A 14,129-nucleotide genomic window follows, 5' to 3' on the forward strand; every position below is an offset into this window, starting at 1 on the left:
CTGTGAGGGCAAAACATTGGAATACAACTTAAATATCCACCAGGAAGGACTGATAAACAAATATGACAGTCAGTCATATTCCATATATTCATGATTATATATACTAATGAACTTTATGTACATTAGGATAAAAAGATTTCAAAAACAGTATTTGGGGAATGTGTGTGGAGTTTGATCCCATTTACCCTGAAAATTGCTGCTACTAATGATCTTAAGGAGAGAAACAATGATCAAATATGACTTGGCCTCAGCATGCTGTGTGGCCATAGCAGTGAGAAAAGTGTACAGGGACATGCCTCCCAGGGACAGCCATCAGGGCACTGGCGCATAGCTTCTCAACTGGAAAATTAATATAAATCTGAAAAACTAATGGTATAAACTGTTTGTAGGTTATAACCTTAAATTTAAAACATTACATATTTTTGATGGATACATATATATGTGGGAAACTACTTCATTTCATGGATTTTTAGACACACGTTTATTTTTACATTTCAACAGTCTAAAACTGGCATGCAACTTATCTATGTGTGTTTGGTTTAATTGTTGTTTCTTGTTAATGTTAGCCAAAATAAGAGTCTTCCTATAGTTAATAGCATGTTAAATTCAGTAAAATATGATTTAAAACTGGACGATAGATTCATACCAAATACATCCCAGTCATTATCTGGGAGACATGGTGTGGGCGGAAGAAGGAAACATTAAGGCAGAGAAGGACTCGGTCTAGGAATGGGCATCAGTGATGCTTTAAATTGATCAGTAATACTTTACTTCTATAAATTAAAAGCATCTGAACATATTAAATGTTTAGCCTTTATTAATGTATAGCTTTAAATGCACACAACATCTTATTTAAACTCAGTGTTGGTGATAGCTGTGATCACCCTCTTATCCCATGGCTAAAACATCCCCCAAAATACAGCTCCCATGTAGATGGCATCTTGGAAAGTAGGTATGTGGGGCATCGTTACCCTCATTTTCAGATACAACGCAACAGAGAGGTTGCGTTGGCTTGGTATAAACAGTTTACTAGGCCGAATCATTTTTCTTCTTGCTTTCGTATTGCGTGAGACTTTCACTAAAGGATCAAATTTGTGTGAAACATCTGCCATGAGGATAGCAAACAAATACATTGTTTTAATAGAAGAACAATTAGATTATTACTATACATAGATGATTTCAATCATATCTATCCTACCTTTAACTATGATCAATAGTCTCCAAGCTATTCCATAGTTATAAAGGAACTTAAACAGAGTAGGTACTTAATAAACATTAGTTGAATTGACAAATGGGTGTGTGGATAGACGAATGAATGGATGGATGGATGAATGAGATAGACTTAAAGGTCCCAGAAGACAGGATGCAAAGCCCTCAGGGCCAATGTCATGAGGCGCAGGTGGATTTGGCTCTGGAAACCAGGCCTCCATTCCTTCTGCAGAAGGTTCTTTCCTTTTGTGCATATTTTAAAAGTCACCCCATGTAAAAAATGCCAAAACTATTTCTATGTGGTTCTACGGTTTGAATCTAAAACGTTACACCATGTAACAATGTATCCCTATACACTTTTTGACCTATGTGCTCCCTTTCGAAAGAAAGGTTCTGCCTATAGCAAATGCAACCTTGAACACATCTAGTTTCTGAAGCACCTATTTAGTTCACATTTAGAATTGGAAGGAATCTTAGTGCCCATTTGTAATTTGTCTTATTTTAGTGACTCTTGGAGAGAGGTTTGATTCCAGGAAGACATTTTCAGTGATAATGTTAAACTTCACAATCTTAGGAAATAACAACGTAGCTGCCTGACCACAGGCTATGAGACCAGGAAGACATGGGAACGTCCTGGGTCTAGCATTTACACTGTACATGATGTTGGGTGTGTTTCATCATCTGTAAGCCTCAGTTTCATCATCTGTAAAGTGGGAACACTGCCTACCTTGGTTGTTCCAAATATTAGGAATGAAATTATGAAACATTCTGCTTTTTAGCAACAGCATGGCTTTTTGTTTTTTGTTTTTTTAATTTCATGTGTTTCTGATAAAGGATAACATTTTGGGTCCTTACACTAGAACTTTTAACATAATAGAGCTTAAGTTTGCTTCTTAAATATACACACATTTATTATAAGGGGATGTCCTTTGGCCATTAGAAAGATCTGAGAATTACATCCCTTACTATGTCAAGGCCATATTTCACAACCTTTTTCTTTCTGTTTAATGCACATGCATTGAAAAGAAAATTCTCCTTGTGTGATAGAAGTCAATTTTTCCCGGGTTTTGGTATTTTGTTTTCATGATGCTTTTTGCAATATTTGTGACTCTGTGTTTTAATTTTTTCGCATGTGTTTCTTTCAGCCACACAGCCCAGAAACACAGAGCTGACATCTAACTGCACCCTAGAGTCAAGGTCTTCAGTTTAATCTCAGCTTTGGAATGGAAGCAGTGAAACTGAAGAGTGTGTCCCCACCTTATAAATAACAATAATAGCAGCAGCAATAACAATGACATAGTTCTGGGAACACTTAGAGATGGTTAACCATGTACTTGAATATGGGATTTCATTATGTTTTATCTCGTGTTCCCTCAGGCAGACACTGGCGTATAGGATGGAGCCCTCCTCTTAGTCAAATTTGGAATCTAGTTCCTCAAGCAGTTGGAGTCATAGAAATTTAGACTGGAAGAAACCTCATGTGGCCGGACTACTCTACACTGGTTCTCTGACTCTCGTTTTGACGTTGAAAAGAGGCCACAGAAACCGGTTGATGCTTACCCCACTACGGTACTAAGATATAATTGACAAGAAATGCTAAACTCACCAGAGTGGCAAAGAGGTGATAGAGAATGAAATAGATGGCTACCACAGGTGCCCACATGTGTCCCACAGCATTTAGGGTTTGGTCCATTACGTCTACCCATCCTTCCTGGGTGAGGATCTGGAACATGGACATAAACGCCTATGGAGGAAGAGAATGGAGGCATTAAACACCAGTTCAGGCTTGCATGCAGTTTAAAACTAGTTTGTGGTGTTTGAGGACTTCGATCTCAATATTATTGATTTTTATCTGATTGATTGGGAGAACAGCCTTAATTCCACAGAGGGGAAAGAGCTGAGAATTAAAGATCCTTAAAGCGTGATATCTATTCAGTGTGGAAAACTAAAATAATCACCCTGAATTATTATTAATAATAATTACCCTGAATTAATATTAGCCTTGTTGGTGGTAAATACTGTTGAGAAAATAAAATAAAATAAAAAGACATCTTTTTATTTGACTTTCTTTTTTTTCCTCTAAGCAAGCTAACGAGTTGCTTAACATTTCCTACAAATAACTGTATTTTTTTTCTGTTGCTAAGTGCAACTTATTTTTATAGCGAATTGCATTTGATTGTCTACAGGCATATGAGAATAATAGCCTTGATTTTACTTTTATAGTACCCATCCATCAAATTATTTCAGTTATATTAAAAACACAAGACTCATTAAAAAAGAAACATTTCTAAATGGTATTACCATACCAAGAGACTTAATAAAGACAAACATAGTTTCATGATTTTATTTATTATTTTCAGGGTGCATACTCAAGACCATGAAAGAGGCCAAGACCTAAATAAATAAAAAAAAATGAATAAATAAATAAAATAGAGCATTCCCACAAAATCTAGCCAAGCTAAAAGACTCATACTTTCTCTGCAAAGACTTTGGCTAGTTCTATTCTTACAAGTTTTTCTTATTAAATATATGATTACATGTACATCTCTGACTCGTGTATCTTACATACATTAGTGAACAATAAATGCTTCTTAATGAGGATTTGTTATGATGATGATGTCTGGAGAAAGTGACAATTGTAATCCAGTGACTCTTCAAAAATGTCTTTATAGGCTTTAGTACAATGAAGATTCTCAGATTCCAAGAAATAAGGTCCAGGATAATACAAAGATGGACAGGCCCAAGATAAAAAGCCCTGTTACACTGATAGGATCTTAGAGACAAAATGAACCCTACAGAAAATCTACTCTGCCCTTTTTTTTTTTTAGAAGATAAGGAAAATGAGGCTTAAAGATGATTGGTGATTAGCTCAAAGTCACTCTATTAATGTGTGGCAGTAACAAGTACCCCTGAGTCATTATGACTCCAAAGTAAGTTCTTTTCCAAGCATTGCAGTCCATGTTCAGTGAGGTCTTGAATCTACTAGTTTCCAGGCTGCACCCCACACAGTACACACTCTTAGCAGTTTCCTTTCCTAGGGACACTTAAATTTTAACTGTTTTAGAAGTACGACATTCAATGCCCAGCACAAAGCGGACCCATTTGAACAAAGGAGCAATTAATTGGTAAGTGATTCTTTTACTAGGAGATAAGTTTTTCCACCTATCCTTTGTCTATGTGTGAAACACTTAACATCTCCTTGAGTTAATTTTTTATAACCTTATTACCTACAACGTGTTTTGTTCATGTAAGCATGAAGTAGGCTGTTATTGATGCTTGAACTCAGCATCGCCAAGGACAGACAATATAATACTTTCTTTGCCAGGGCGTCTAAGAGAATATTAGTCCTAACTCATCCGAAAAATGCTTCAGATTTTGCAATGCGTCATTTAACTTCTTAAGAATGCCAAAACTTATTGAGGACATTACTTTTTCCCTCTGTGTGTGTTTCTGTCACATATTTATTACATCCAAAGACAAGGAACACAAATTTCAAAGACAATTCACATAAAAATATCAGACTGCTGTATTTTCTTCAATGAAGACGTCACCAATGTGAAAGTGTGTGCACATCCTCAAGACTCAACAGCACAAGGGGAAGAGTCAACACATCTACCAGTATAAACAGAATTTCACCCGACATGAATTCCTTTCCCCCAAAATGACAGGCCAGCTTGTGATTAAATCCAACATTTATTCTTGGTACCTAGAGACCAAAAAATGCAGGTGTACCTTTCAACTGCCTTGGGCACCAACCAAATTAATTTGTTTTCATCCACTGCATTAGCTTTCATGAATACTCAGCTATTAGACATTCAGTAAATGTTAGGGAACATGGAGCAATGGGATTGTAACCTGTTGCTGGCAGATAAGCAATGTGGGCAAGAACACAGGGGTTATCTTCCACTCTTTTCAGAGTCTCAGAAGAAAAAAAAATCTCCTTTCTGCACAGCTCAGCCACCTGAAAGTGCATGTTGTAAGATGCTGTGAATTATATTTGAGAGCAATGCTTTGTTACAACGCGATTCATGTGTTTCCAGCTGCTTCCTTGAATAAACCAACAAAAAGTAGCGCCATGAAATATTTCAATTACGGGCTGAAAATTAATTTGTGCCTGGCATGAAGGCTGCTATGTCAGTTTTGTTGAAATCTTATCCAGAAATTAAATCCCAACGACTGTTGGAGATGTGACTCAAGTACACTTACTTATATTTATATTGTCCACGGAATCCGTGTCCCTTGAAGAGCCTGCTTAGTGTATTTATTTAAATGTGGGTTATTAGTGGTTACTGAAGGCTTGATGTGTTGGGGACTGAGATGAGGAAGACACAGTTTCTTCTACTGAGAAATTTATAATCAAGAGTAGAGAAAAAGATGAAAATGACCAACTGTAAGAAAAGGCAAAAGGGAAAACATGGTATATAAGAGAATTGTGGTAAAGCTATCATGAGCCAGTTAGAAGTATCAATGTACTCCTCTTGGGTGAGGCAAGAACTGTTTGGGGAAAATGACGGCAAGTGATTGTCATGATGAAAATGAGAAGGACCTAAATGGGGAAGAAAGGGGCCATGAACAAAGGGCTGGAGGAAGTTGTTTTCTCTGAGCTCCTTGTCTCTACTTAACGTCATTTTCCTATCCTGTTGACCTCTTGTCCCTCTTTAATGGCTTCTACCAGCTCTTTATAAATTAAGAAAATGGATCTTTAATCTGTTATATATGTTTAAAGTATTTTCCTCAATCCATTTGTGGTATTTTTGTGAACATAAATTTTACATTTCTATGTGGTCTAATTTGCTATTCTTTTATCTAAGGTAAAAAACTTCTCTCACTGGATGATTGGACGTAAATGTACCCATACTTTTATGAAGTAGTTTTAGTTTATTATGTTTAACATGCTTAACCAGAAGTCACATTTAAATCAGTTTGTATCTGGAATTTATTTTGGTATAAGAAGTGACATAAGAATTAATCTTATTTTTTAATAGATGATCAGCTGACTCAGCACATATAATTGAAAAAAAATTATCTTTTCTTCACTAATCTGAAATACCTCTTATCATAAACTGAATACTCAGACAATTTCAGCTCTATTTCTAAATTTTTATTTTTTCCCATCAATCTATCTCACTCCAAATTGCCTAACAACTGTACATTCACTTTAATAATGATTAAAACGAATTAATAATTTGATTAATGAATTTAAAACATCGTAATGAATTTAAAAAGCTAGGGTTCTGAGGAGGGCACCTTTTGGGATGAGCACTGGGTGTTGTATGGAAACCAATTTGTCAATAAACTTCATATAAAAAAAATAAAAAAAAATAAAAAAAAAAATAAAAAAAAAAGCTAGGGTTCCTAGCTGTTCCCCATAAACTTCTGTTTTCAGAATTCTTTTATTTACTTTTACGTATTAACTCCTCAAAACATCCTCTTGTTTTATTTGTTGAGATTACATTAATCTAAGAAAAACTAATATTCTCCAATCTCATAGAAATGTTTACCTTTCAATTTATTAACTTTTTATTCATGATTCTGAGAAAATATTTCTACTTATATAGTTTCCACACACTTCTTGTTAAGCTAATTAATATTACCTTTCAAAAGCTTAATCAAGGTGATGTCATATCATTAAAATACTGTATAGTAAAGAAACTTGATGATGAGTTTCTTAATGGATGATAAACTGCAGACTACAGCTGTATGCCTAAGCACATTTTTTAGTCCTAACTGGTCTTTCATGCTTGCCAGTACATTTATAATCAACATATTGATAAACTATAAGTTGACTATAAAAATATTTTTCACTGTTGAGTCGGGTAATGCTCTCAGATCTTACTTCCTTCTCCAGGGCTCCAGTATTATGAGGTATACGGTACCAGAAGGTCAATGCTCCAGGTAAATGCTCCCTTTTTCACTTTCCACTAATTGCTCAGAATCTGACTTAGTTTCATGCATTTTATTTGAATCTTTGCTTTCTTACACAATTTTCAGTTAAGTTTAGTTTTGCTTGGTTGAGATTTTCTGATTGGTTTTGACAGATTTTGTTGGAAAAAGAAATACATACCTCCCCCCCTTCTATTTCCTATACTTTCCAAATTCTCATGAATTTTATCTATTGTTTGGAATAAATTCCACTCTCATGCTGCTGTAGATGTTCTTCCCAAAACCTTCTGTTACTCCAAAACCATTGGATTCTTGCTCTCGGATATTTTTCTTGGAGTCTTCTTATCACCTGTTTTAATGTGGACTAATTGTTTTCTAGATTTGCTCCATGGTGGTCAGAATCTTTGCTTTGAACTTTTTTCTCATTCTTTTTTAAATATAATTTATTGTCAAAATGGCTAACATACACTGTGTAAAGTGTGTTCTTGGTTTTTGGGGGTCAGTTTCCATGGTTCATTGCTTACATACAACACCCAGTGCTCATCCCAACAAGTGCCCTCCTCAATGCCCATCACCCATTTTCCCCTCTCCCCCACCCCCCATCCACCCTGTTCTCTATATTTAAGAGTCTCTTACGGTTTGCCTTCCTCCCTCTCTGTTTGAAATTATTTCTCTTCCCTTCCTCCATGGTCTTCTGTTAAGTTTCTCAAGATCCACATATGAGTGAAAACATGGTATCTGTCCTTCTGAAATACAATTAACTTTCTTGTCTAGATCTTTTGTTCTATTACGGTGTCAGAAAGTGACCCCAAATCTCAGGCCTGGTTGTGAGTCCTGTTTCAATGTCAGCTGGGTTTTCTTCTCTCTGCTTTGCTGTCTCAGTATGAGAAGAGGGGTTTGCAGGGACAGAAATATTAGCTAGGCTATGGGAAGTCATGCTCGAAAGATCAGGCTTCAGGTATTTCTTCAGTTCAGTTATTCAGAAATCCTTATTGCTGCCAGAGCCCGTCAGTCTCTGGTGTTCGCATCCTCAGATCATGGGCTCTTCCAGACCTCACTCTCCCAGCACTGGCTCCAGGGGAGGACAGACAGGCTGATTCTGCCATTTTGGGTTCTCTGTGAGGAGAAAGAATACAAGAGGGGCTCTTGCTCCCAGGGCCACCTGTCCCCTTGTGGCTTCTGTTTTCTTCTTTTCTCCTCATACTCTCACTATGCTAAATTTTTGTGTATCATGGGAGACAATTTGTTTCTGGAAATCATGATTATTTTGCTTTCACTCTCAAGCTTTCTTTCTGTCTTGGAAAAATAAAATGGTGTGATCTAGCAGTTTATTTTGCCTCTCGTAAAAGGGCTGGAACAAGTCACTTCTACACTGGGGGGTTTCTCGTCTTTTTTCAGGCTTGTGCATGCTTCCATGGTCAAGTCTCCTCAAACAGAAGGAGAGGAGGATGTGTTTTAAGATTTGCTTTTCCAGTTTATTTTCTTCTCAATGTCTGGAAAACAGGCTTAAGGCATGAGCTTCAAGAGTGAATCCTCCCTCTTTGACTCTCTCTTTCTCCCAGCTTTCCTCCCTCCTTCTTAGTAGCTGCTATTCAAAGATAATGGTATGAAACTGTGGCTTTGCCTTTGTGTGGTTGTTGCTGTATAATTTTTTCAGGCTGATAATTAACTGTTTCATTTGTTTCCTTAGGTTTTAGGGACAGAGGGTCTGTGGTTTTGCGATTTCACTCCTCAAGGCCAAACCTACAGATGTAAATAGGGGTAAACAACTTTGTTTACAAGTCCTCTTACTTTTTTTTTTTAAATGACACAATCACATGTTAAACACCACTATACAGGTCAGGCCCTGTTCACACTGAAGGTGCCTGGAGGTACTAACTGGATCAGGGATGAGCAGTTAACTAAAGAATGGCCTTTGAGGTGATCAGGAACAAACAACTCTGCTCCATCAGGGAAGAACTAAACCAATCAAAAACATCTCTAATGAACCTCTAGCGGAAGGTACAGAGAAAAATCACAATACTGGCAGTAGCATCTGGAGGTGAACAACTGAAGACAAGCTGTGCAGGTCAGTAGGAACAAGAGGGATCATTAAAAAGTCAGAGTTATGAGTATGTTGATAAAACAAGGAAGCAAACGTCTCCGAATGAACAGGAATTAAGAGGGAAAGAAAACACACTGAGTAGACATGGCAATGATATTCACCAAATGGAGAAGGAAGGTCTTGAAAATCACCAGCTCAGTGACCACCTTTTTCTAATTGGAGTGCATCACATCCCTCAGGTGTGTGGGAATAAAACAAAGGGTGGGACCAGAGCAGGGGGAGAAAGCCACAAGGCAGGATTGTGATGAGGAGAGCTGTTCCAGGGGTGATGTAGGAGAAAACATGTCTAAGCATAGAGAACAGGGTCCTGGAGTCACTGAATGTCCTGACCACTGCAGGAGAGAGACACAAAGTTCACCATCAGCCCTTCTCAGTCTCCTTTGTTGGCATCTTCTCACGTAATCTCTAAATGCTGCAGAGCCTCAGGGCTCAGTCCTCAGATCTCTTTTGTGCCTCTCAACACTTACTAATTAGTTCAACTCACTCATCCCAATGCTTTAAATACCATCTATATACTGATGGCTTCAGCCTCACATCTGGAATCGACTCTGCTTCTCCACTTGAATGTCTATCAGACAGGAATCTCAAGCATTAGATGTTCCACATCAAACCCTTCATGCTCTATTCCCCAAACCTGTTCCCTCTGTCTCCTTCCCATCTCAGGAAATATCAGCTCATTCTCCAAGTTACTCAGGCCAATGACCTCACAGACACTTTTGGTTTCTGCATCCAACCTGTGAGGAAATCCCGCTAAATCTCACCGTGGTTCTTGGTCTCAGTTCCACATTTATTCTCAATATTCCCTGATATTACTACTAACACAGCTAATAGTTTCCCTGTAAGTAGCCCTACATTTTGGAGCTATACTTTCCTGTCATAAACTGAGACTGGGGAACTTGAATAAAAATAAGACCAAAGAGGGAGGAATAAGAAAGTATTTTTATAACTTCTCTTTTGTTCCACTAATGCCCTTGAATGTCAATCACAGATGGGGTGAACAATGTCTCCTAGACCAGCTGCCACCAGGGCCACCAAGGGCCCATGCCACACTGTTGGTGGCAGAGATAGGTTTATCAATGACAAGACATCCTTTTCTCTCTCAAGGTCCCAGGGATCCCTTGATCTTTCTGACAGACCTACCTAGAGTTAGGTGAGAAAGTAAAGCAAGGATATCACCCTATGCTGAAATAAACAGGCTACAAGTCTTTGTCCGGGCCTTGCAAAGCAGTTCATAACCCTTTCAAAAGCATATCGTGGATGCCCTTTGATAACTTGATGCCCCAGTGCATGTTTTGGGTTTTGAGTAGGTGTGAATATAAATTTAGGTCAAACAATAATTAAATATTTTTAAAAAGTAGGATGGGTAAACACCTCAGGTTTTAGTCAACATATAACGAGCAGAATATACAGTATGATCCCATTTGTAATATACAAACTAGATGTGTTCTTGTGGGCCTCAAAATGCTTGAAAGCCTATAAAATAAACTTGGTACTCTGAGGACTGGAATGTAGAGGACAGAATGTGGAGGAAGTGCGGAGGGGGTAGATACTCAATTTGAACTTCTTAAAGTAATAGCTTTACTGAGATATATTATATTTTGTGTACCATAAAATTCATCTTTTAAAGTCTACAATTAAGTGTTTTTAGTTTATTCACAGAGTTGTATGACATTACCCCTAATTTAATAACAGTTCATTACCTCCCCCTCCCCTCAAAAACTATGTGCCCATGAGCAATCACTCCCCATTTCTCCCTCCTGCAGCCTTCAGAAACCACTATACTTTCTGTCTCTCTGGATTTGCCGGTTCTCAACATCTCCATCATACAATCCGTGGTCAGGGTTCATGCATGTTGTAGTATGCATCAGCACTGTATTCCCTTTATTGCCAATTGATATTTCATTATAAGGACATACCACATTTTATCTATTCATTAGTTGATGTATATTTGGGTTGTTTCCACCTTTTTGGCCATTATGAATAATGCTGCTGTGAACATCCTCATACAGGTTTTTGTGTGGACAGAAAAATTGCTTTTCACTTAACATGCCTTTTATCTTTTGTATTCAAATACATGTAAAACAGATATTCATCTTATTTTAAAAAATAGACACTTTAAAAAGTTTTAAATGTGGTGAAGAATACAACCCATATTGACATACAGCTTTCATTTTACAATATAATTTGCATCTACTTTCTCTAGCTCTAGCTGGTTTCGGGAACTCTTTCTCTACAATAGATGTGCTTTCAAAATGAAATCCACTTGACAACTTATATAGTGGCTCAACCTTTTTATTGAGAGTGTCCCTGCTGTGTCTTACTACCAGTCAGCCCTAAAATAGAAGACTTGGCTTGATGTATTCACTGAGCACAAAAGTGACACCTCCTTTGGTTTTAATTGCCTTAATTAGTCACCTACTCAATCTCCTTGTTTCTTTTTTCCCCACTCAAATAGCAGTAATAGGTAGAGGAGTTTTATCCTCTAAAAAATCTACTAGCATCATGATCCTTTAATATTTTGTGGTATAGTTCTTTTATTTTAAAACTTAACTACTCAAAACTTTAATATTTAAAATGACTTCAATCAATAGCAAATGTTGGACTTATCTCATGTTGGCTGGCAAAATCATGTCTGTCAAGATTGAGGTCTTATGGAGAGTTCGGTGGGGGGTGGAAAAAAACAGTAAGATGACATTAAATGTACTTAAAAACCTAGAGTAAATTAAAGTTCTAAGAGCCACCACTTACTGTGGCTATACTAAGCTGTCCATAACTCCAAACTCTGTGGGTTTGAAATCTGGAGTAAAAACATAGCGCTGTGACGTTAAAGCCACTGGCGGCAGCCATTTCTTTACTTCCAATTCCTCTTTAATGGTTTAGATGGAATTCGATGGTCCATCAATTCAGTTACACTTTTTCCAGGTCTCCAAACTCCGATTGTCTTTTTTGGCAAACTCTCAGGAAAATGCCTACTCCTAGGTGAATCTGACCTTTCATGGCTGCGCTTACCCCTCCATGTGCTCTGAAGACGGGGCTTATAGCAGAGGAAGACAGCCTCCCTTGTCCCAGGCCTCCAAAGGGGCCTCAACACTGTCTGGCAAGCCCCTTCCATGTTTTTGGTGAGTCCATTACCAGCCACAAGCCTTCCCAAACTTTTTGTCATCTGGCACCTGAGTAATGACATCCACTTCATCTCTGCCCTCACCCTCAAGAGATGACCTTCCTAGATGGGGGAGCTAAGAGTGATTTTTAAATTGGAGTTGCGTGAACTGAGTATAAAGACCTTGAGCGGCAGAGCAGTGAGGCAAAGAACACCTAGCCGTCCTGATACCCATCTTCCCCAAATGCATGATAGCAGCACTCTGAAGACTGTTTTGAGAATCAAACTAAATTAAGTATGTGTGAGTACTTTATAAACATGAAAGCACCATACAAGAAATATTAATAAAAATGAAAAAATGTCTTTCAAGGAAAAACTTCAATTACCCTCATTTAAATTTCAGAGTTTCTATACAGTTTCTATGACTTAAAACTCTTTATGCCATACACAGTATGATTCCATTTTTATAAAGCTTAATATTATATTGGATAAGCTACTCATATTTTTTAGAAGATATTTCCTTTTTGGGGTGCCTGGGTGACTCAATTCGTTAAGCGACTGACTTCAGCTCAGGTCATGATCTCACAGTTTGTGAGTTCGAGCCCCGCATCGGGCTCTGTGCTGACAGCTCAGAGCCTGGAGCCTACTTCAGATTCTGTGTCTCCCCCTCTCTCTACCCCTCCCCTGCTCATGCTCTGTGTCTCTCTGTCTCTCAATAATAAATAAATGTTAAAGAAAAAAAATTTTTTTTAAATAAAGAAAAAGAAGGTATTTCCTTTTAGATATATGATTTTGAAAGTGTGGTTATTTTTGATGGCATCATTTTGTTTCATCTTTGAACTAAATGATTCCCTAGAGAACTTCTATAGCTCTAAGTGTCTCTATTTTATGATCTATTAATTGGTACTAGCAGTCAATTGGAGAACTTTGTTTTCATACAGTAAATTTTCCAGCCCATTTTCCCAGACTATCTCTTACCTATAAATTACAGGAAAAGGCTACAGTAAATGTTTTGTTCCTAATAGATCCGATAAATTACCTTCTGGTGCTGTCGATTCATCTGAGTATTTGTTGAATAAACAGTAAAAATCCTGGTGTTAGCAAATGGACTGATAATAGAGAGCTAAATAAAATAGGTGCTGTGCTCGATGTTATCCCATACACTGGGATCTGAAAACAAAATGGAACAGTGGCTGGATTTTGTTGTAGGGCACTGGTCTGGAGAGTTTAGTCACTAGTGACCTTTAAATGGTAAAGGTTTTGAAGGCATGTCATATATGAACTTTTTGGAATTTGAGATCTGTTGAAATCAATTCCCTTTGTTGTTAATACGAAACGAAACATTTAACACATTAATCTCTCTGTAAAATGATTATGCCTTATACCTTGTCATTTAGAAAGAAAGAAAGTTGAAACCAGGGGTTTCAATTCTGTGACTGCCTTTTATACTGTCCCAAAAGACCAAGCAGTTCTTTGCTTTTTTTTTTTCCAAAACGAACCCACATTATTTATTTCATTTCTATAATTCCTAAAATGTGCTTGTTGCCAAGCATTCCATTTAAATGAATAAAAAGAGAGAGAGGGAAAAGCCTGTTTACTGGTCAAATTTTAGACCACTATGGAAGAGCCTTACTGAATCGAGACTAAAGTAATTGGCCTTAAATGTCAAAATGAGCTTGAATGTAATTAGAAGCAGAGCAGACATCAGAACCTGATGCCTACGCCAGCAGCAAATTACTTTCGGTGGAGCCTACACTTAAATATAATTTCAGGAGTAAAAGGAAAGATGGCAGAAACTCATTTGCAAAAGCCAGTGAATCCTTTTCTAGTCCT

The 14,129-nt window shown here is 37.4% G+C and overlaps 1 protein-coding gene across 3 annotated transcripts in view; it reads right to left on the reverse strand.

Annotated features, from left to right (window-relative positions):
* Nucleotides 1–14,129, reverse strand: part of NALCN (sodium leak channel, non-selective) — a 298,095-nt gene that overhangs the window by 126,400 nt on the left and 157,566 nt on the right. For all 3 annotated transcript variants that reach the window (XM_047081619.1, XM_047081611.1, XM_047081602.1), the window contains one exon: nucleotides 2,816–2,953. In XM_047081619.1, the coding sequence (XP_046937575.1) occupies nucleotides 2,816–2,953 (138 nt within the window). The remainder of the gene's footprint in view (nucleotides 1–2,815; nucleotides 2,954–14,129) is intronic.

Source organism: Lynx rufus, unplaced genomic scaffold (genome assembly GCF_022079265.1).
Source record: "Lynx rufus isolate CCGP_SWC_20201006 ecotype Redwood Valley unplaced genomic scaffold, mLynRuf1.p SCAF_1, whole genome shotgun sequence".
Classification (NCBI taxonomy): domain Eukaryota; kingdom Metazoa; phylum Chordata; class Mammalia; order Carnivora; family Felidae; genus Lynx; species Lynx rufus.